Genomic DNA, 24,084 nt, shown 5'->3' with positions numbered 1-24,084 from the left:
TGTTGAAACCCTTCTAGTTACTTGCCCATAGCCCATATTGGCCACAAAATCAACCTTTGATTTTTCAAAGTCAGCTACTCAGCAATAATAACATGCAGGAACGTGTACCATCATGTTCTGTAGGAATAGTCTCAATTCACTTTTTTCTGCTTAATAAATCTGATCTTGGTGAATACACTTTCTTTCAAAATTTCAAATAATGTCCCTCAGAACAACATTCTCAGTGGAATGTTAGAATTTCCAACTTTAACACATTTCCAACTTTAACTAGTATCATGCAGGCCTCCCAAAAATCTGGGAGAACAATTAGTAGAGCTACTTGTTATACGAATCTCAGGTTTTGCAATGTGGTCAAAGTATCAGGCTGGGACTGGGGAGGTCCAGGATCCACAGAAGTATGAGACTCACTGGTGACCTTCAGCTATCTACTGTCTCTCAGCCTGTGCCACCTAACAAGGCTGTTGTAAAGAGGAAGAGAGCTATGAAGGCTACCTTGAGTCATTGGAGGAAAGAGAGCAATAAACAAACTAATAATTGAATAAAAATAATGTAAAATTGCAACATTTTTGTGATTGGTGAATAATTCATCAGACATGATATACCGTATTTGCTGGTGTATAAGTCGACTGGGAGTATAAGATGCCTCCCCCAACATTCCCACTCAGAATGTAGAGTTTGTTATATACTTGCTGTATAAGACTACCCCCTCTTCCGCATGCGTGATTCTGCTTTGGCTGCATCATGGGGAGAGTTCCTTTTGCCCCTTTTGGTTCCTTTTCGGAGGCAGCAGCCATGTGGTCGCATCTCAAAATGGCTGCCACCTCTCTGCTGTTCCGACAGCTGTTCAGCGCTAGAGTCAGGCTGTTCCCAGGCTAGGAGCTGGGCTCTACTGGGTCTTACTACCAGGTAAGTGACTTCACTGGAAAGAGGGAGGGTTTGCTAGACATGCACCTGGCGTACAAGACGACCTCCCACTTGGAGGCATGTTTTTCAGGGCCAAAAAGTCATCTTGTACGCCGGCAAATAAGGTAGATTTGAAAGGCAATGGGCATTTTAAACATATAAAGTATTCCGTACGAACTTGCCCCAGATCAGTTCTAAGAATCATGTTTGTTTGTTTAATTCACTCAAGAGAATGAGAATAGGCATCCTTCAGTCTCAAGAGACTATAGTAACATGCTCTGTATGGAGGACTTGGAACAGCGTCTAGTGAGGCTGAGAAGGCCAATTTGAGAGTGACAATTCCTTCCACACTGAGGACAAATACAATCTGTACCCCGTCTAGCTCCCTGATTTTGCTGCTTTCGTGACTGCCTCTTTGCCTCAGCCTGCTGAACAAGTGACTCTTCAAATTGGGAGAGGCCGTGATGCACCGCTTGCCTCCAGGCTGAACGCTCAGATGTCAGGGTTTCCCATCTGTTGAGATCCATTTCCAAGGCCTTTAATTCACTCACCCTGTGACCATATGACCTTTAGGCATGCTGTCCTTTATGACACAGCATCTGACATTACTGTACCTGGGAACAGACCACTAAAATCTTCAGCCTCCCTCAGGGAAATCTGGCAGGCCCTGACTTGGCATGCTGGCCTTTGCCATTGAGAGCAAGACAGAAAAACCAATCAGCCACTGCCTGTGGGTACAAATTTAACTGACTACGCCTTGCAGTATGTTCCTGACTCATCTGGGTGGAACACCAGCTACGCCAAGGAGCAAAGAGGAGTGTGTCCTTCTGATGGCTCGGTCTGGAAATGGCCAGACAAAGCGGCACTCCCGCTCACGGCGTATACTCAGCCAAGCATATTCACTGCCTGTTTAATGTTCTAGTAAACATTCCAATTCAATCCCACATTAAAATAAAACATACAAACACTCCCCAAAACCTAGCCGCTTGGTGTCCTGAAACAAAGGAACCATAAACATATAAAAGAGACAAATTATGTACTCCCCATCAGCAAAACAAAAACCCACTAAGCTTGTTAAAAAAATCCTTTCTCTTAGTGCTATTGCACAAATATATTTTCTTGGAGAAGTGGTAGTTTTAAGTAGAATCCAGTTTTCACAAGGAGATATTCATGTAGGGCTATGCTGAGGCATTGAACAGAAAACACAAAACAGGTTTTAAAACATCAAGCAGCAATTGCACAATACACCCAAGCTAAGCATTGTTTGAGTCATGACTAGAGATGGGCATAAACCCACAAAGTGGGCTGGTTTGTGGTTTTGTGCCAAAACAAAATGAAGCTCTCAGAAGGGAAGCAGGCAGGCTTGTCTCTGTCCACGTGCTGGCCTAAATCGGCATGGCGGCGCAGCGCTGGCACAACCGGAGAAGGTAAGTCCACCCCCCAAGGCACCAGCCAAAAACTGGACTGGTTCACAGTTCGGTTTAATGCCCATCCCTAGTCACGACACAGTCATTTTTCTTTTCTGATGAGATGACCTCTGAATGGCCATAACTGTGCGCACTACAAGCTTCCAGTAAAATTCTCAGCAGAACTTGGACAGATACTTTTTAAATGCCAAGTTTCCAGTAATCACCCCAAAGTGATAAACATTGAATACAATTATACTTTTAAAAAAACTCTTAGTTTCTTTATTATTCCAAAGAAACCCCCATTCTTACCTTTGAAACTACATTTTATAAAACATCAGCCTGCTACAAATCATGTCGCTGTAATACAAAGCACACCTACCACTCAATGGAACTATTAAAGCATCTGAAAACAGTGACAGCTGTGTAAAGGGGTTATGCTAGCCTTCGTACATTACAAATCATAATGTAATGTAGTCTTAGTAATCACAGAAGGAAATAATTGAGAACATCTCATTATTATGACTAGTTACTGACTCCGAGAAGAGCAAATCTCAAAGGGCAATTAAATTCTTGTTATTGATTAAGGGGTGCAAATTTGTTGAGTTCTCACTGAAATGTGAACTCAGCCCTACCTAGTTATAATAATTGCCTTGCCCTAGGGCAAATACTACGAACCAGCCATCTTTAATTTCCTAGTTATGCTCGGATAATATTCGAAAGAGATCACGAGTCAACAATATCTGACACAGTGCCTTCTTTGTGGGACTGATGAAGTTTGTCCTGCGTGACCCCCAAAGTGAGATGGTTTGTCCAGGTCTAGAAACATAGAAAGGATTTTTTTTTACTACACATTCAGGTAGCCTGATAATGATCTCAAACTGAGTTTAATGTTGCATTACAATGTCTCTTGTAACGTGTTCTTTTTCTTCTTTGCTGCAAGAAGGAATAAAACCTCCTTCACTGGTAAACTAAATTGAAACTGTTTGTAGCTTCTACAGCACATTTGTGCCCAAGTGGGGCCTCTGCCAACCTGATTCATGAGCCTCCTAGCCCCGGATGCATCTGGTAATTTTAAAGTCACTCCATACTAACATACGTGCACACACAGTTTAAACAGGATGCTTTGCTACCCCCAATTTAACAGACCAGTGGACAAGATGTGCCACAATGAAGCAGGAAAACGCATGGAAGGCTGCCTTCTCTTCCGTTCTCCAAAGTAACCCATCTGTTCCATGACTCTGTTGCAAGCTATAAAGAATAATTAACACAAGAGCTGTTGCTTTGAAACGCCACGCTGTGCATACTTAGAAGTACTGATATGGCTTGGACGCCTGACTTGTACTCAGATCATCTCTAAGCGATGAGCAACATGCAGAATGCAAAGGGTTTTTTTTCTTGATGCCTCTTTATATTCTGGAACTCTGCTCTGGTTTGCATCCACGGACAAGCGTAGAGGCTTATTCTTGAGCATGCCTTAAATCCTAACAAAAAGAAACAGCAAATCATCCCATAGAACCCAATGCAAAGGAGAAACAAATCTCAGAGAGACAAAAAAAAAAGCAGTGGGGTTATTCTCACAAAAGTACTGTAAAGAATTTTTAGACCAGGAAATATTTGAATGGCCTTCTTCAGAAGAAGAAAACATATTCGACCTGGATGGATTTTAAGAAAGTGCATCTCCAAACTTCAGGAAAGTATAAGATGGGCGATGATTCTCTCAGCGCTTGGAAAATTTACCTTTCTAGACTACAGCTCTTGGAAGAGCTGCCTAAACAACTCTGCAAGTTGCAGTCTAAAACATTAATATTTCTAAGCTTTCATTTCTCCTCCCTCCTGGACAAACTGAATAAAATAACCCCTGCCCTCTACTCTCTTGGTCTACAAATAGGAGAATTTGAAAAGGCCATTAGTCCACAACAACAGAAAAAAAATATTAAACATGGCCAAAACTAATAGCAGAGCAAATCAATGGTTCTTCTCGCTGGCTTTTTCAACATACGTTTGCAAGATCCAAAGCCACCACCTCCCACCCCCTGAAAAATGGGACATGACTTCACAAAACGGAAATTTGTTTTCTTGAAAGATCCATGTTATCCTTTATTTAGCTTTTTTTAACCCAAAACAAATGTTTAAATTCTGCAACAGTCTGGGGTTGTGGATTATCCTGGCGCCTGGGAAAGATTCATTTCCAATTTAAGTCCTAAGTATTTTGATATCAAACAAATGCTTCAACAGAAGAATTTATGAAACCGATTTGTGTTAGAGTTTAGATTTTAGACTTAGATGGGGATGGGGGAATGCCACAGCCAAATCCCATCAGAGTACAGTATTCTGCAGGAATTTAATAGTGACATCACCTCATGATGAGCCATGCATTTCATTAGAAAATCTACAAGACCAGTTAGATTCTTGCTCCTATTCACCTTGCAAATACATTTGACCCAAACTGGCTGTGTAAAAGTGGTTAAAGACTACAAAGGCCACAATGCATTGCAATTGTGGCTTATATCACAATCTATATGTTTATGTCTCAATGACTTAAATATGCTGTTACTTCATAAGTAACTTCATACATGCATTACTTCATACATATATGGCCGCAACCCACAGCTAGCACACACATTTAGTAAGTTACCTTGTATATATAAAATAAAAGGTCAGAAAAGGGTATCTTCTGGAGCTTATGAAAGAGATAAAGAGGCTTACAAGCTGTCCTATCCAAACTCAGAAACTGTTCTGTCCCAACATCAGAACACAAACCTTTGCATCTCTCTTCCTAGATGAGAACAAGGAATTGCACCATTATTTTTCTCACCCCATAAGAAAGCAAGTTATTTTGTTGCCCTCTCAGTAAGAGAAGAAAATGAAACCAAGAAGAACTTTTTGGTACATTGAGCAAAATTGTGCAAAATAATGCTTCAACACAAATAATACAATTTGCACAAGATGATGGTGGTTGCTGCTTTTTTGCATGAACCTTTAAGTATCAGAAGCAGTGAAGGGGGGTGTTTCTACCTCTTGTTCAGTGCTTCATGTTAGTTGGCCTTTGTTCTATGTCTCATTTTAATATATATGCTTTATTTCTCAAAGAATAAGAACATGAGCTTTTCACAGGTAGTTTGCAGAAGTTCAGAGACCGTGACAAGCTAAAAATGCACTCCTCCTTTCACTCTTGCCTGGAAGCAAAGAATGGAATTCTGAAGTCATGATCAAGGTGTCTTGTCAAGCTAAGAAACAATAAATTGACAGGAATGAAGAATTTAATGTATGTTCTTTAGATCCCAGCAAAGCTCCATATTTCTTTGCATGAAGCAAGTGGGACTTTTCCCAGCAAATGGGACACAGATGCCAAGTCGACTGCCCTATAGGTGTGGTTTAGAGCCAGCCCTACAATTAGACAGAATGAAGAAGCCATCCCAGAAATTATCATCATTATTTTAGAACTGGAGAGGTGGAAGGGATCCTATGGATCAAGTCCAGCCTCTGTCAAAAAGACATAAGGAGGAACTGAATTCCCAACCTCTGGCTGCGCAGACAGATACCTAAATGACTGAACTATTCGGAAAGCTTATTTGAGAATCTTTAAAGATTAATATAGTAAGTTATTGAATGTAACAGTGGGCACGTGACTTATTCCAAATTAATTAATTAATTATGTTAACTTCTATGCTGCCTTTTTCTAGCTCACAGGTCATAAAACAAACAAAAACTTAAAACAAGTCACAGAACCCATTATAAAGTTATTAAAAACGTAGCGGTGTCCCCTGCTTTGACCACTAGCAAACTATATTTCAGTGGGGTGCTCCCATCATGGTTATGAGCCCCCAATCTGCCTTAGCTACCGTTCCTAATCAATAATCTATGAAAACAAACACCATTATTATTAGTAGTAGTAGTAGTAGTAGTTTTATTTGTATACCGCATTTCTCCCAACAAGGGACCTAAAACGGCACACGGCATTGAAATCAACACAATTAAAAACACAATAAGTTAAATATTAAAAGTTAAATGTTGCATTACTGGCAACAATGGACAGATCAGAAAGGCTAATTTGTAGTGGTTGAACTAAGCAATATATAAAATGGAGGTTTACCTTTCCGAGCAATTCGGATGCAATTCAGTCTTGTTTCCTAAAGAAAGAAGAAAAAGACACAGTCGTTTTATGTACCCATCAAGAGGATTTGCTCTGTTCTGCTCTAGAACTGAAAAGGGGAAATAATACTCTACCAAAGTCATCTGTGAGCTTTCCTTCCCATTTCTACTTTGCATAGCATAGTAAATAGAGGCGAAACGAATAAATCAATCAATGCAATCAAACCTAGATTTATTATGGCTGCTAAGTGATGGGAAACATAAGGGATAATGGTTACAGTTGCTCTTCTAGAAAATCAAGCTTTGTGGTTCATGCCTAGGATGAGCTGAACAGGAGAAGGAAGAGAAAGTGTATACTTGTAACTGGAAGGCATCAAACACCTTTACCTTATCTCTGTAATAAAGGAAAGTTCAAGGTTGGACTGAGTTCACTCCCTGACTGAACAGAATTAACCAGAAGAATGGTTTCAACTGAGTGAAGGGAAGGAAGAAGTTACTCTCTTCTTTGTGAAAGCAGATTTGCAGATCTTCTGGAAGGGTCAGGAAAGTATTTGGGTATAAAAATGGAGATAGAAGTAACTTAGTTTAGCCAAGTTATCTTCTAGCAGAATGCTTTGCTCATCTCCTGGTCTGCTACATGACATGCACTCTGTATATGCTCAGGGACTATGCTGCAGCTATGCCAGGATGCAAGTATAGATTAACTAGTTTTCTAATTTTGTTCTGTTGGACTGTTCTGGGATTGTTCTTACCTCAAACCATTTTATGACCTATTTTGCTGTACAAGCCTTCTGATTATTTTGTAACAGTTGAAACTGCTTTTAAGTTTTACATTTTTTAGCCACCTTTAATAAAACACACAATTTTACAGCTGTTTGGTTCTTTGGGGGCTGAGAGGGTTGGTGATATTAAAATCAGGCTTGTTTCAAACATCTACTGGGGTCCTGTATGCTTTGTCGTATTTTTAACATTCCTATCTTGCAGGGTGTTGGAGTTTTATTTGCAACCTTGTGTGCTATCTGTGGTTTGTGTGACTGGGAAGGATTTTTCTGGGCTAGGGTCCGTTCTCTTTTTCTTTCTGTCCTGGATTAGTAGCAGGTGCTTTGTTTCCTGTTGATCTGTTTAATTGATTTCTAAGTATGTATGGAGTAAAGAAAGAAGCATACACAAGTCTGTAACTTCAATTGACTGTAAGTAAATGAATGTTTTTTTTATTCTTTCTCCTATAAATGTCTCAGAGTGAGTTACTGAGATTTTAAGTGCCAATTAATGAGAAAAAGGGATGAACTCTGTGGAACCTGTGGCTATTCTCCTCTGTGGATCTCTGTACTTCTAGTGCATAGCAAAAAGGAATTGTACCAGAAATTCCAAACTCTGCAACACTGGGTTGGTGTGAGAGTCACAGTGTTTAACCCTTTGGATTTTTAGTAACTCATCCGAAGCACTGCTTAGTTAGAGCAGACTGAGGTACTGAGCAGAAAGATCCTAGTCATCAGTACATTTGGACCTCCTGGATTTTACCCACACCAGGACAGTTAAGATAATATGGCTGAGTGATTAATGTGGACCTATCTGTCCTGGACGTGGTGGCACTGTGGGCTAAACTGAAGAAGCCTGTGCTGCAGGGTCAGAAGACCAGCAGTCATAAAATCAAATCCACGCAACGGAGTGAGCTCCCGTCGCTTGTCCCAGCTCCCGCCAACCTAGCGGTTCGAAAGCATGCAAATGCAAATAGATAAATAGGGACCACCTCGGTGGGAAGGTAACAGCGTTCCGTATCTAAGTCGCACTGGCCATGTGACCACGGAAGATTGTCTTCGGGCAAAACGCTGGCTCTATGGCTTGGAAACGGGGATGAGCACCGCCCCATAGAGTCGAACACGACTGGAAAAAATTGTCAAGGGGAACCTTTACCTTTACCTTTATCTGTCCTGGAGAAACCTTGACATTAGCATCTTGAAAATCTCAATATATTTTCAACATTAAAAGTCAGGGTGGGCAACCACTGTTACAGTAAGGCGTCTAGTCCCCAGAGTAAAATATGCCACACACAGAGGAAGCACAAACTTTAGATACAGAAGTTCCTAACAGCCAAAATCTTGCTGTGCAACTACATGAACGGAACTCAAGTGTGCATGTGCAACAGAGCTGAGCTAACATCGAGGCAGAAGTGCTATCCCCAAAGCACTTCTGCCAGCACATCTCACAATTCACAGCAAACACAATACACTAGCTTTATGGGCCCACAGCATGGGAAAGGGATAATCATTCAGCAAATGAGAAGACACTTTGCACGCAAAAGTCCCCAACTTCATATTCCAGTATCTACGGGTTTGTTTGATTAAACAAAAACACAACTCAGGTTGCAAGGTTGGAAGACATTTACAGAATACACCAGAGACCTACTGCCAAATTAGTGGCAGGTAGAGCAATCGGATGATATAATATTAGACATTCTAATATATTCATTAGAGATGGATTGTCTGTTTCACTCTCTATAGTGTTTATACTTAGTACTTCCACTTCGTTTCTTGCATAATTTTATCAGTTTTTTTCAACTCCACAAAAATTGCATGCATAAAAAATCATAGCCATTTTGTACCTTCATAATAAATGCCTTTTTTGCATAATGTTTTCCTGAGCATATGCACAGTAATGTGCAATTTATCTGAATGTATACATTTTTGTATGCATTTCAGATCAGAGAATAATACCACAACATTTTGAGATGTGGTCAAACTGAAGCATAATTGGGATGTAGATCACACATAAAGTTTCAAAGTGAAAATTAGTTTGATTTGTATAAAACTGTGAACCAAACAACATTCTCTTCTGCCATTCTATTCAGCTAAGTGGAATTTGGTGCTGTTTGATCCTGGAATGAGTTTCCCAGAAGAAAATTTCAAGCAGCACACAAACTGTGAGTAACATCTTAAAGTATGAAGAGTATGAACTTCTGGATAGCTCAGTGGTTTAAGTATCTGGCTGTGGAGTCAGAGGCTGGGAGTCTGGTTCCCCATGGTGCCTCCTTGACAGGGGCGGGATCCAATGTTCCGTAGGGTCCCTTCCAACTCTGCCGTTCTATTATTTATCTATATTTCAGAGAGAGGCTTAAATGACAACTTCTCCCTTGAGAGTGGCTTCATTAGAGATCCAGTTGTTTGGGTGAAGTGGGTGATCAAAAGTGTATGGATTCTGTTGACTGTTGCTTTACTTAAATGTTGTATTAAAAATAAATTGTTCATCAAAGCAAAATTAAACACAGGAAAATTTCCAAAACAGTAGAAAAGGAGTCTTGTGTTTAATGCAGGGGTCTTCAAACTACAGTCCACGGGCCACATCCAGCCCACCTAGTCTTTTTATCTGGCCTGGCGGCCAATTGGAAAACCTGAGGTCTCTAGGGAGGAATCGCCATGCATTTCCTGTTTGGTATTGGCTGTAATTCTTGTTTCTCTTTGTCCCTAGTGTAGCTTTTAAAATGAATATTTAGGGGCCACCAGGTTTTTCAGGTCCCCCCCCCCCAAATCTGCCATTCTTAAATATCACACAATTCTTTTCAATTACTTTTCAGTTCCAAAATCACCTCTTTCCCAGACAATTTGTCCCGTTGGTTGGGATATCGAGTGCAAAAAATAAAATAAAATAAATAGATATGCTTATTTTCTCTTATTGTGTAAAATACTGTATGCATAAGCAGTTGCTGGTTTAAAAAGAAGCCCTCATATGTTACATATCTGACATCCATTAAGTATTGTGAGCTTAATAAGTCACTTATCTAAGTGCACATCTATCACTCATAATATTTTAGGGATCAGGACGAAGCTGTATGGGTTTCTTTTATTGATAAAACAAACAAACATCAGGGACACAATCCTGATGGTTCAAAGGGTCTGGAAAAGAGGAATTGCTGCAGCTGGCGTCCTTTCTCTGAGAGAAGTCTGTTCCAGATAGTGAGAGGGCATCAGAGAGGAGACTAGGGCTATAAAGTCAGGGGAGGCTTTAATCATCATCATCAGCAGCAGCATCTTAAAACTGCAGGACTGGAAGGGACCTTATTGGTCATGGGGTCCAGCCCCTGTCAAGGGGACCCAGGGGGGGATTTGAACTCCCAACCTCTAGCCAGAGACCTAACTGACTGAGCTATCCAGTAGTTCATTAAGGATCATCAACGTCTTAGAACTGCAGGGTTGGAAGGGACCCATAACTTTCCACTTAAGAAAAAAAAATCACCCCTATCAAGTTAAAAAAAGTTCTTTTTAAAACTTGATCCATTCATTCATATCTTTTTCAAACTATAGTCCACCCCAAAACAGTCTGAGGGACAAAGCACTAGCCCCTTGTTTAAAATGTTTGAGGACACCTGGTTTAATGGGTCTAGTCCTAAGTAAGCAAAGCGCCTTTCTATTTAGAATCATAGAAAAGTTAAGTTGGAAGGGGCCTACAAGGCCATCAAGTCCAACCCCCTTCCCAATGCAGGAATACAGTCAAAGCATATGTGCTAGGTGATTATCTAAGTTTTTCTTGAATGTCTCCAGTATTGGAGCGCTCACCAACTCCAGAGGTAACTGGTTCCACTGTCGTACTGTTCTAACAGAAAGTTTTTCTTGATATTCCACCGAAAATCCAGTTTCCTTTAACTTGAGCCCATTGTTGTGTGTCCTCTACTCTACAATGATCGAGAGCAGATCTTGCATTTCCTCTATATGACAGTCTTTCAAATATTTGAAAAGTGCTATCATATCACCCCTCAGTCTTATTTTCTCAAGTCTAAACATGCCCAATTCTTTCAGCCTTTCCTCATAAGGCTTGGTTTCCACCCCCCTGCTCATCCTTGTCGCCGTCCCCTGAACTTGTTCCAATTTGTTAACTTCCTTCTTGAAGTAGGGTGTCCAGAACTGGACACAAGACACAAGGTGAGGCCCAACCAGTGTTGAATAGAGGGGGCTAGCATCTTGTGGGATTTGGAAACTATACTTCTATTAATGCAGCCTAAAATAGCATTTGCCTTTTTTTGCAGCCACATCACACTGTTGGCTCATATTTAGCTTGTGATCTATGAAAATTCCAAGATCCTCCTCACTTGTTGTTTTGCTGAGCCTGGTATCCCCCATCTTATGCAATTGGTTTCTTTTTCCGAGGTGCAGTAATTTGAACTTATCCCGGTTGAATTTCATTCAGTTGCTTTCGGCCCAGTGCTCCATCTTATCAAGGTAATTTTGAGTTTTGTTTCTGTCTTCTAGGGTATTAGCTATTCTGCCCAATTTGGTATCATCTGCAAATTTGACAAGCATTCCCTGCACTCCCTCATCCAAGTCATTAATAAAAAATATTGAAGAGCACCGGGCCCAGGACTGAGCCTTGGGGTACCCCACTTGTTACCTTTTCCCAGTTAAAGAAGGACCCAGTTAGAGAAGGACCCATTAACCATCACCCTCTGAGTACGATTCTGTAGCCAACTGCATATCCATCTGACACTTGATCTATCCATCCCACACCTAGTTAGTTTGCTAATCAGGATATTATGGGGCACTTTGTAAAAAGCTTGGCTGAAGTCAAGATATACTACATCTATAGCATTCCCTCTGTCTATCAGGGAAGTGACCTGATCAAAAAACAAGATCAAATTAGTTTGGCAGGATTTGTTCTTCACAAATCCTTGTTGGCTTCTAGTTATTACCGCATTGTTTTCTAGGTGCTTGCACAATGACTACTTTACGATCTGGCCTGTAGTTCCCAGGTTCCTCTTTTTTGCCCTTTTTGAAGATAAGGATAACATTGGCCCTCCTCCAATCCTCTGGCACCTCACCCATTTCCTGTGTTTTCAAGAAAATAATGGATAGCAGTTCTTAAGATTTCTTTAGCCAGTTCCTTCAGTACTCTCGGATATTTGAACTTGTTCAAGGTGGCAAGGTATTTCTTGACTATTTGTTTATCAATCTCCAGCTGCAATCCTGCTCCCCCCCCCCCACTTGCACTTCCAATTTGTATGTAAGTTCATAGTCTGTCTTATGGGAAAGACTGAATTAAAACAGGAATTGAGCATCACTGCCTTTTCTTTGTCCTCTGTTATTTTTCCATCTCCATCGTGGAACTGTACCACTACAGTGGGGTCTCTACTTAAGAACATCCCTACTTAAGAACAATCCAACTTAAGAACAGCTCCATTTGCTAAATTTTGCTTCTACTTGAGAACAGAAATCCAAGATAAGAACAGGAAAAAAAACCTTTCCTGCTCTTTTTTTAACCTTAGGTCAACTTAGGTTAAAAAAAGTTCTCCCCCTAGTGGTAGAGTACGTATTAACCAGCTTTGCATTAGTTCCTATGGGAACTAATGCTTCAATGTACGAACGCACCTCTACATAACAAAAAAAACCAGCCAGAACGGATTAATTGGTTTTCAGTCCATTCCTATGGGAAATTTGGCTTCAACTAAAGAACGTTTCAACTTAAGAACACCATTCCAAAAAGGATTAAGTTCTTAAGTAGAGGTTCCACTGTAGTTTCTATGGACGGAAAAGAGCAGATACGGATTAAATGGTTTCCAATGCATTCCTATGGGAAATGCAGATTCAACATAAGAACTTTTCAACTTGAGAACCACCTTCCAATACGGATTAAGTTCACTGTATGTCTTTTGTTTGTCTTTTGCTACTCACAGACCTCACGCCTATGACTACTGACACCTAGAGAAGGCTGCGAAGCATCAAAAATAAATTGGACCTTCTCAGTCATGACAGCCTCTGTGTGGAACGCCCTCTCACAGGAGGTATATGTCAGGCAGCCTCCCTCTGAATCTTTAAGAAGCTCCTGAAAGCAGGGTTTTTAAGGAAGACTTTGGAGAGGCCTTCCTCAATTAATGGGACAAAGTGTGATCGTGTCCAGTAGAATCCTTTGGCAGTTCCTCATTTTTGGCAGGAAATAAAGTAGGAGATGTATTAACTGAACTCATGATTTGGTTTTTATTTGTTTCTGACTTTTCTGTAATGATTTCAATTGGATCAAAACAAGACCACTCCGGCAACAAGCCATAACTAGGTGATATAAATTCACGTCCACTGTCCTGGTAACTTATTGGGGTGCTGGGCCAAACCGTTCTTTGTCGGTGGGTCTCTGAAGCGGTGCGCTCCTCACCGCACAGATTGTCCTGCAACATGAGTGTCTAGCCCAGTCACCCTCCTGGGGTGGTTGATTGTAGGTGGAATCTGGACTGATCACCTTCTTTCCTTGGCCTTGCACACACGGGAACATGATGACCGTCCGTCCACTCCCGAGTTTCCACCACTCTCTCTCTCTCTCTCTCTCTCTCTTCGTCTCTGGAACTGGTAACAGTCCTCCAACTTTCAAGTTCGGGAAATCTTTCAGTAAATCACATGCCTTTTCATAACCACTATCATGCTTACTTTCTTCCTTCTCTCTCATTCCCTCTCCTTCCAGCTTCCTCCTGAACCATTGTTCTCCCCTCACATTTAGACTCTCCTCCTCCCAGATTGACATCTTTTGCTCCTCCCCTTTTCCTTTCCTCCTCCACCAGACATATTTCAACCTTCCCTTTTTCCTTTTTCACCTTTTCTATCTCTCCCAACATACTGCATTTCAGGTATTTTCAAGTCATCGCCCTCTTTTTCCTCAATTATATCTTCTATTACCAAGGATGGCTCACTTTCCTTTATCTCTCCTTCACACAGAGGGTGAAAGAAGAAGAATATTGAACGAGGAACAAAAGGAAGGAAGGAAGGAAGGAAGGAAGGAAGGAAGGAAGGAAGGAAGGAAGGAAGGAAGGAAGGAAGGAAGGAAGGAAGGAAGGATGGAAGGAAGGAAGGAAGGAAGGGGAAGGGGAAGGGGAAGGGGAAGGGGAAGGGGAAGGGGAAGGGAAGGGAAGGGAAGGGAAGGGAAGGGAAGGAAGGAAGGAAGGAAGGAAGAAAGAAAGAAAGAAAGAAAGAAAGAAAGAAAGAAAGAAAGAAAGAAAGAAAGAAAGAAAGAAAGAAAGAAAGAAAGAAAGAAAGAAAGAAAGAAAGAAAGAAAGAAAGAAAGAAAGAAAGAAAGAGGATCGGTGGAACAAAGGAAGGAAGGAAGACACATCTATTGAATTTGGCCAGTGCAAAGGAAGAATTATGTTTCACTTCATTTTTTAAAGAATGTATCTAAATGCCACAAGGTCTTTATATTCAGGACAAGAGAAATGTGAGGTTTACAACATGTGAATGTGGCAGGAAGAGAAAATTGATAGATTCTCCCATCTCTAATGACACACACTGCTTTCTGTGTAAATTAGTATAAAAGCAGGCCATTAAATTGTAATTCGATCATTTGTCGTTATAGACACATTTGCAAACGAACATGCTTGGCACTAAATTCTCACGGATAAAAGGGGAGAACATTACCCCCCCCGCCAGGTTGACAGAGCTCTCCGCCAAGCCCTTCAAATCCTACAAGCGCAGCAGTGCCTCAGTCCCATACATCTGGAGTTTTGGGAAGTCCCTCCCACCAAGCAGAGGAACCATTTGTCACTATCTTCTTCCCAGCCTTCTGGGCAATCTCATCTGCCAAAGGAGTCCCTGAAGGCTTCTCCCTGTATAGCTCGTATGCCAGCCAAATGACATGCTAATAACACAACTGTGGCAGATAAAAATGAAACAAATGAGCATAATTTTCCTTAATGTCTATCTGTTATGATGGTGCCATTTGGAATATTCTGGTGCTGAAGTTCATAAGAACCAGACTGCATCCATAAGGAGGACGCTGGGAAGAATTTCGGTCGGAGAGAAAATCAATCTAAGGCAACTCCTTGCAGCTGTTCCATTCTCCCTGCAGGTGGACTGTGAAATCAATTGCCTCTGTCATTTGTCACTGAGTCGGGCACATGAGAGCCAAAACCAAGTCATAAGAAGAGACTTGCTGGATTAGACAAAGCTTGTTATCTGCCGCAGACAGTTATATCCGTTTGATACCACTCTGTCCTATAGAATTCTGGGACTGGCAGTTTGGTAAGGTGTTAAGAATTCTGTGATAGTGACCTATTGCGCACTCTCATGAACAGAATATTAAGCACCTCCCTATAACCAAATTTTAGAATTATTTAGGATGCAGCCACAACACCAGACTGTAAAGTGTAAAGTGGTACCAGACTGATTAGGGGTATCTACACCCCTCTGTAAGGACAGATCCTGAAGCTGAGGCTCCAAGACTTTAGGCATCTCATGGGAAGAGAAATCTCCCTGGAAAAGACTCTGATGTTGGGAAAGTATGAAGGCAAGAGGAGAAGGGGACGACAGAGGATGAGATGGCTGGACAGGGTCATCGAAGCGACCAACATGCTTCCACCCACCCACCAGAGCTACCTCTTAAGATTGTTATGAAGACAAACTGAGAGAGCTGTGTATATTACCTGGAGCTTCCTGAAGGAAAGTTAGCATATCTCTCAAAGAGAGAGAGAGAGAGAACTACCATTCAAAGCCACACCTTCTATTTTTGCCAGCTGTCTGATAAGACACAGAAACGTATTTGTGGGGGAAATTTCCATACAGCTCTACTGGCGTCTGCTGCTCAAATCCTAACTCGATACTACCAACTTCATTCAGTTGGGTCAGAGAAGAACTGCTGGAATGCACCAGTTCAAGGCATAGATAATTCTCTTGAGGGAACCCCTATGATTCCGGCAGTTATCTCAAAAAGCCTTTGCCGAGGCACGTAACAGATTCTTGGATTAGTCAGGTCACATTTATTTCCTCTGTGAAAGCTGAGTTACCAAGGAAAGGATAAACTTTATTCTCAGTCATAACAGGACAATAAACCCTGTGAGGGGAGCTCAAGGGGACAGGAAAAGCTATGGGTTCTCAGAGGACATCTCCTTGTGTTGAGAGATGTGAAGAGGCCACTGCAGGGAAGGGTGCCAAATGGAGCATTGTCTGCTGAGATGTTCTTTGCCAGCTGCCTAGCCTTTTCCACCTCCAGTCCTGCTCTAAGAAACCCCATGAGATTGCTTTTTCCCCCTCCAGGGGCAGAAAAAGGAAGGATGTTTCTGATCATCAAGCAGGATCATCACTGGCATGTGAATGCATGAATGAGCTGAATGTTGCCCTCCCCAGATAGCTGAATTTAAAGTCCTGTCAGGCTTATCCAGAGAGCTGATGATAAGGAATACTTAGAATTGCAGTCCAACAACTTCTTGGGGGCCACAAATTACCCACTCTTGGACCAAGGCAAGAGGCTGTAGCTCAGTAATAAAGAGTTCACTTTGCCCATGTGAAGAAGAGGCACCAGGATAATGGGATATCTCAAAGCCAAAGCCTATAAGCGATTGGAATGGCTGGCTATGCTTAGCCAGGAGAAAAGAAGATTAAGAGTATAGCTGTAGGCAGGCAAATCTTTGTTTTTTGGACTTCAACACCCAGAATTCTCCAAAAACACATCCTTGCAGATCCCTACATTTCATGCACCTAGAGAATGGCCAACCTTTGAAGCTTCATGGGCTTCCCTAATGCTTGCATCATGTTGTTATTAAGGAAGGAAGGAAAGAAGGAAGCAAGCAAGCATCAAGTTGTCATGGGGCTTCCTGAGAGTCATAGTTCTTCAGAAGGTGCCCCCTATCAAGCTTAATGGGCAGTGAGACCACAACTCCTACTATCTTCCAAACCTATGAGGGCCTGGGTCCCTGCTGGCTGGTCCCATAACAGCAGGAGTGGTTGACTTCCTGGGTGTGGAAGACACAGTAAGTTCTAAAAGTCTATTGGGCTTTTTTAACTGCATAAATTTAGCTTAAAAGGCCAACTCATGAAAGTAATGTTGATACCTGTAACTAGTTTCTTCCAATGGCAATGATCACTAATTACCTTTTACTGATACATTTCACCTGACAAGAATGGAGGGCGGGGTGTGGAATCAGTTGGCCAAAGATGTATCAGATGCCTGCCCCACAATATATTCATTGTTTCTTCTCTAGTTTGTGAAAGACCAGTAGCATCTTAGAGTGCCTCCTCAAGGTGCTAAAAGAGCAAATTTAAGGGCGGCCAAGCACTCTATAGGGCTACAGTACTAGAGCACATACTCAGTGCTTCCATTAAGATAGAATGCGCTCTGTGTGCGTTTGTGTGTGCGTTGATGAGGGCACGTGTTTGCATGTACCAGCTTACACATGATGGCGCATATGCTTATGTATGTTCAATCCATAACCAGAATAATTTTTTCGAACTTATGGATCATCATACAGAAGCCTACAAATATCAGCGCTGTGCAGATGGAGCTTTTGAATTAGGAACATAAGAAATATCTGGTCAGAATGTTTGTCCCTCGAGGGTAAATTCTCTGTGTTGTCTGGCAGCCAGAGCTTGGAAATGTGGCCTTGTAGTTGGCAATCTGGTTCCTTCAGTCCAAAATAATAACATTTCCAAGCTCTCCTGGATGCAGAACACTGAATTATAAGCTGAAATCTTTCCCATTATCTGCTTACTTACTCCTTTTAAACTGGAGATTGTGGGGAAGGAATTAGACACAGGGTCACTGCATGCATAATATGGACTCCAACAACAACTCCTTTCCCAAAAGTTGTTAAATCCTCCTGCAGTGGACAGTGTGGCAGCACTTGTTGCTGCAATAGTGCTGAAGCTGACCAGTTGTTGACTTCAGTCTTGTCCCCTAGATTTGAGACCACTCCAGCATTCATGCAAGAACACCATATACAGTGATGCCTCGCTTAACGACGTTAATTCGTTCCAGCGAAATCGCTGTAGAGCGAAAACGTCATAAAGTGAAATGAAAAAGCCAATTGAAACACATTGAAAACCCCTCAATGGGGTTCCAAAGGGCTGAAAACTCACCATCCAGCGAAGATCCTCCATAGGGGCAGCCATTTTCACTGCCTGTAAAGTGAGGAATCCGTCCAAAAACACAGCGGGGAGCCATTTTAAGCAGCCGGCAGCCATTTTGAAACCCGACAATCAGCTGTTTTTGATTGTCGTAAAGGGAAAATCAGTTCCCGAAGCAGGGAACTGATCATCATTAAACAAAAAAAAACAAACATTTAAAACATTGTTTTGCAATCACAAAAGCGATCGCAAAAACCTAATCGTCAAGCGATTTCATCACAGAGCAGGGCAATCATTAAGCGAGGCACCACTGTAATATGCACATTCACAATGACAGGACATTAATCCTTCTTGAGACAAGATTGCAGCACATCTCAGCTTACACCTGCACGTTACTACTCACCCCTTTGAGGTTGCTCATAGCCTGGAAATAGATGAGATAAGCCTTCTTGGGCTCCAGAGGTGGATTCCAGTAGCCACTGTATGTTTGATTGTCTCCTACAGTGAAAGGCTTGGCTTCCGTGAGGCTGCTGGGTGGAAGCTCAGCTCCAAAGTAGTGAACAGACCCGCGGGACATTGCGTCGTCAAAGGTGAGCGGCACTGGGAAGCACTCCTGACCACCTGCCTCTCGCTTGATTTTCTTGGGCCTGTCCTCTTCCACAACGACTTGGTATGTGCTGGGGACACAGTGAGGAAAGTAGGATAGAGAGAGTAAGAGAAAGATAATAAATGAAATCAGAGAAGGCCAACAAAGCCCTGAGGCTCGAGAACAAAAAGAAGAAGACCACCTGCACACCCTGCAGTTCTTTGCAGAATAAGGAAGAACTTATTTTCTAGCTGCATGGAGCTGGATGACAACATTACAGATGGAAGGCATGCTATCATCCTTATATTACTTCTCATCTAGGGGAACCAATCTTTCCATTTTGGTTTCTCTTCATTTATCTGTTTCCAATTTTACATTCAGAAAAGAAGAAGAAAAATTAAGACCTTTTTCAATTTTGAATTTAGTTTGGTGCAAACGTATTTGATTGATTGATTGATTGATTGATTGATTGATTGATTGATTGATTGATTGATTGATCCCCAATGAGGGGATCACAATAATTAAAACAAGTCAGTCTGAAGTCACAGTAAATTACAGAGCTGAAAATACAATGAAACATAAAATGATAATTTAAAGGATTGTCCATCTAACTTCTTAAGGGAGAGCATTCCACAACCTGGGAGCAGCCACAGAGAAGACCCTCTTGACATTTTTTTAAATATCTGCATGAATTTGTACTTATTTTAAGTTTCTGTATGTATTCTGTGTATTTTGAAAACATATATAGTTTGAACACATTTCAAGAACTGTTTTCACTAATTGCATATATTTGTATTCTTAGCCGCCGCCACCCACAAATACACACATTTTGATTTGGAAAACTCCATTCAATGAAGTTGAAATGTTCTGTTTTGCATAACATAAAATATTTAGTTTGCTTTAAATACCAACTAAACTAATTTTATCCTGACAAACTAACTTAAGACTTCCAAGTGGAAATGTAGAAAAAGTGCATGCTTGTTTCAAAAATGTCTTGAACATAGCATTATTCTAGCACACTTTATGAGAAAGAATGGCTATGGTACTCTTCTTAAGGAATATACCAGGAAAATGACGTGCATGTGATTTTCTGGGTAGCAGTCACTGGCCTCAACAATTCTACTAAAAAATGCAGTAGAAAAACTGAAAAAGACTCAATTCTGCTGCCACCAAGCAAGGCAGTTCCTCTCTCTGTGAACCCAAAAAATAATTTTGCTCCTCCTCAAACACAGAAACACTCCAGTTGCAAATGCTAGGGCAAATTACAAAATACCTTTTTTTTTCCTAAGCCCTACGAGCAAACCAGAATTGTGTTTGGAATGCAAGGGTGCTATTGTGGAGAGCATCCAAGAATAGCTATTACTTATAGCCAGCGATGCTAACATGGCAGAAAGTTCAATAAAGTCACAAAGCTTATGGCTTCCTGAGGTCTGTCTTGACCTGAGCCAATAAGTTATGTAACTAGGAAGGAGACATACTGACTACAATTTGGCCCCCTCATTTATGAAAGATTTAGTGGGTTCCAATGACTTGGTGAAACAGAGTTGTTGCCACCCTTTTCCCCCATAGGAAGGTACCAAATATGGGCCATGAGAGACAGAGTTTGGCTAAGCAGTGTTACAGAGAGACAACTGCCAAAGGTAGGTGCTCAGCTTTGATTGTACTCTGTTGCTGCCAAAACTCAAGGAAGCAAGACTCTTGTCAGACAGGTGCAGAATGGGTGCAGGGACTTGAATTACTCATCCAGACAGCATCCCCCAGGATATCTACAAAAGCAGGGCCTCCCTCTCTGGCACTGAGGGTGCAAACCATGGACAAACACAGAGAAAGCCTGGATGTGAGAAGCTTGTAATTAAAGATGCCAGCTCAGGAACATCTCCTGTCTCTCAGCCTATCTCACAAAGGATAATAACAGCATGTCAGAGGGAACTGTTTAAACATCTGACAAGATTCCCAAGCAGACTTTACACTTTAAGGCAGACACAGGCCTTGTTAAAGCTGCTGTTCCTTTTTAAAACAATAATAATATGCCATTGCAACAAAATCTTCTCTGTCCCAATGAGAAAGTTACCTCAGGTGAGGAGGTGTGGACGCCGGTGGGCGGTCTCTGTTAGCAAGACTGGTAAATAAAGATTCTAATTACAGAGATGAGAATGAAGTGAGCAAGCAACCACATGAGTCTCTATGTCTTTCATGTTCTGGCTGTGGGTGGCTCGCAACAAAAATACTCGCAAAACAGTGCAATTCAGATTTGTAGCCAAGTTCATGTGTTCGGTTGAACTGAAGTCAAACTCAGTGTCAGCCTGCTATTTTCATGTACAAACAAGAAAAAACTGCCCATAGTTGAGATACAAAGTTGTCAGCCTCCATCCAAAACTACCTGTATGGCATGACCTGGGCAAGTCAACATATCCAAGTTTACAGCAGAGAGGATTTAGGCCAAACAGTGCCACATACTATTTTTCTTGGAGGTGCACGCCCAATGATGATACCAATTGCTTTGATCTTCAGTTGAGTTTATTAGCCTGCATTTTTGTTGTTCCTTTTTTTCAGTTATTGTAGTTCACATTTTTTATAATTTTGTTTACACAGAAAATATTTGTTGTTAGTTTATTTGAATGTATTGACATAACTCTAATCAAACTCCCCTTCCCCCTGTTAAACCAGTCTTTTGAAAGAGGGTAGCTAATCAAGAGGACTCAGGTAAACCCAGAACGGAGGCTGAGTCTGGGACAAAGAGATCGGCATGTAGAACAGTTTGCTTGGAAACTGTGGACAATTGCAGGGCTCTGAAATTTACAGATTTTGGGTCCATCTAGATATGACAGAGAAGATTAATGAATTGGAAATATGTATCAGAGGCACGGCATAGGGCATCTAAAGTATTAACCTATCCACACACTTACTCACACCAGGACAGCCCTACCATTAGGCATAGTGAGTAAGTCATCTCAAGTTGCAGATGCCTGAGTAGCAGAAGGAACATTAAGGTAGCATACACATCACTAGAAAAAAAAGAAGCAAAAGAGTGTGCCTATTTGCATTAAAATGCAAATACTTATATAGAGAGATACAAAATAAAAAAATATTTTATGATTTAAATAGAATTACAGTGTATGTCAGTGGATTCCCATTGTACTATAGTGGACAGAGTGATGGAGTAGGACTCTGGAAAATAAGGTTTGAATCCCCACTTCGCCATGGAAGCTGACTGGGGGAGAGGAACTGGTGAAAACACTCCTTAAATATCTCACTAACCTTGAAAGCCTTATTAAAGTCTCTATAAGTCAGTTCTAACTTGATGGCACAGAACACACAAACACATTGTATCTCATATGAGTAGGGAGGACTACGACCAGGTATCTCCCAGGTCCCTGATCTTCTTCCTTATAGGTTTTGATCTTTAAACCAAACTTGTACTGGGCAGTTCTTTGAAAGCCTTTTTAAAAAGACGTGTGGCCACTCTATGAAGCAGTGTGGTGTTGGAAGAGAGATCTATGCACACTACAGAGCCAACCCTGCATTCCCTAAGCTAGGCTGCTATGTCCAATTGTGGTGGAGCATGCTCTCACTGTTGGGGTGCCATTTTGTCCTTCACCTCAGACAATAAAATGTCTTGGTCCAAGCTACCCATCAACAATATCTGCATAGCAAAACACATAATTATTAGCATGATATCAGAATGGTGTCCCCTGCAAGGCAAACATTATGTGTATCTGTGTGTCTAGGTGTGATTACTTTTATTGGGAAAATAAGTGAGTGCAATTAATACTTTTTTAAAGGAAGGGAAAATGACATTAATTCAATTTACAATGGCATCAAAAATTTTAAAAGGTGCATATATTGCTTGAGTAGATGGGATTTCCCATACCTGATTGGGGCACCTCTGCCCTGTGCTGGCCTCAGCAGAACAGTGATGGTGCTCTCTGACTCACCCAGTGGGGAAGGCATGTCCCCATAATCAAAGCTGGGAGCTGAAATAGAAGCCATAGACAGTCATCAAAGGGAGGTATAATTTCAACAGAGAAACTCACAATTGCAGCGCTCTTTTGTCTGCAGATCTGGGGGTCCATGTAGACATAATACATAAGATCCATAAAAAGAATATATATGTGTGTGTGGTTAGGTTAACATTTTAGATACCCATGGCATGCCATGCCACTGATATATATATATATATCAGTGGCATGGCATGCCATGGGTATCTAAAATGTTAACCCAACCACACACTTAGACACACAAAGATAGCCCTACTGTTAGGCAGAGCCAATAAGTCACCTCAAGATACAGGTTCCTGAAGAGGCAGAAGGGATATTAGGTATCATACACATCACTAGAAAAAAGGATGGAGCAAAAGAGAGTACCAACTTGGAAGCCTAGCTATATCAAATATGCAATGGCAAGTGATGTATTAAGCATCCAACAGATAAAGGCTGGAGGAGCTGTGGCTTTCTAAAAGTGGTTGGCCTCCAATTTCCATCAGCCCACTGGGTTAATAGGCCGAAGTATTGAGAGTAGTTCACCAACATGTGGAGGGCTGCAGCCTCCCTGCTCATGGAAGAAGAAGTTGGGAATTCACTTTTAGTTTAAGCTCGAAGGACAGATCCTGAAGCTGAGGCTCCAGTACTTTGGCCATCTCATGAGAAGACTCCTTGGAAAAGACCCTGATGTTGGGAAAGTGTGAAGGTAAGAGGAGAAGGGGACGACGGAAGATGAGATGGTTGGACAGTGTCATCGAAGCGACCAACATGAATTTGACACAACTCCGGGAGGCAGTGGAAGACAGGAGGGCCTGGCGTGCTCTGGTTCATGGGGTCACTAAGAGTCGGACACGACTAAATGACTAGACAACAACAACAAAACTGAATACAGTGCATATGTGGCTGATCTTCCTTCCCACCACTGGGGTTCACACCCACTGGGTTCTTTCTCTTGTGAAATTTCATCCAAGTCCGGCCATCTCACCTAAATCACAGCAAAACAGCCAGGCCTCTTTCGTTGGCAAGGCGAACACCAGCTGTCCCTTGATGCACCCCTGCTTGGAGCATTCCCCCTCTCCCCCAACCAGTGGGTTTCTGTCAACAATTTGAGAAGTCACATCAGGATCCTGGGGAGGTGAGAGTGCCCCACAGGCTTCATTTTTCTGAGTTGTTACTAAAGCTTCTGCTAAAATTGCAATATCATAACATGTGGCATAAACACAACAATACCAAAGACCACAACTAAGACATAATCTTTACAACAGATATTTCTCCCAGATATTTTGGTCTACAAGGCTCACGATACCCACCCA

At 41.6% G+C, this 24,084-nt stretch overlaps 1 protein-coding gene and 1 long non-coding RNA gene across 9 annotated transcripts in view; one reads left to right on the top strand and one right to left on the bottom strand.

The window, feature by feature from the left end:
- Positions 1 to 24,084, bottom strand: part of PTPRU (protein tyrosine phosphatase receptor type U) — a 464,942-nt gene that overhangs the window by 125,550 nt on the left and 315,308 nt on the right. For all 8 annotated transcript variants that reach the window (XM_072979748.2, XM_072979749.2, XM_072979750.2 and 5 more), the window contains exons 11-13: positions 22,663 to 22,765; positions 18,609 to 18,882; positions 6,406 to 6,442 (exon numbers count right to left, since the gene is read on the bottom strand). In XM_072979748.2, the coding sequence (XP_072835849.2) occupies positions 6,406 to 6,442; positions 18,609 to 18,882; positions 22,663 to 22,765 (414 nt within the window). The remainder of the gene's footprint in view (positions 1 to 6,405; positions 6,443 to 18,608; positions 18,883 to 22,662; positions 22,766 to 24,084) is intronic.
- Positions 11,572 to 14,244, top strand: LOC144584292 (uncharacterized). The gene is made up of 2 exons (XR_013538447.1): positions 11,572 to 11,614; positions 14,090 to 14,244. It is a non-coding gene; the product is annotated as an uncharacterized LOC144584292 (long non-coding RNA).

The sequence above is a fragment of the Pogona vitticeps genome, chromosome 9 (genome assembly GCF_051106095.1).
Source record: "Pogona vitticeps strain Pit_001003342236 chromosome 9, PviZW2.1, whole genome shotgun sequence".
NCBI lineage: Eukaryota > Metazoa > Chordata > Lepidosauria > Squamata > Agamidae > Pogona > Pogona vitticeps.
Note: the sequence above shows the minus strand (reverse complement) of the source record. Positions and strands in the feature narration are given on the sequence as shown.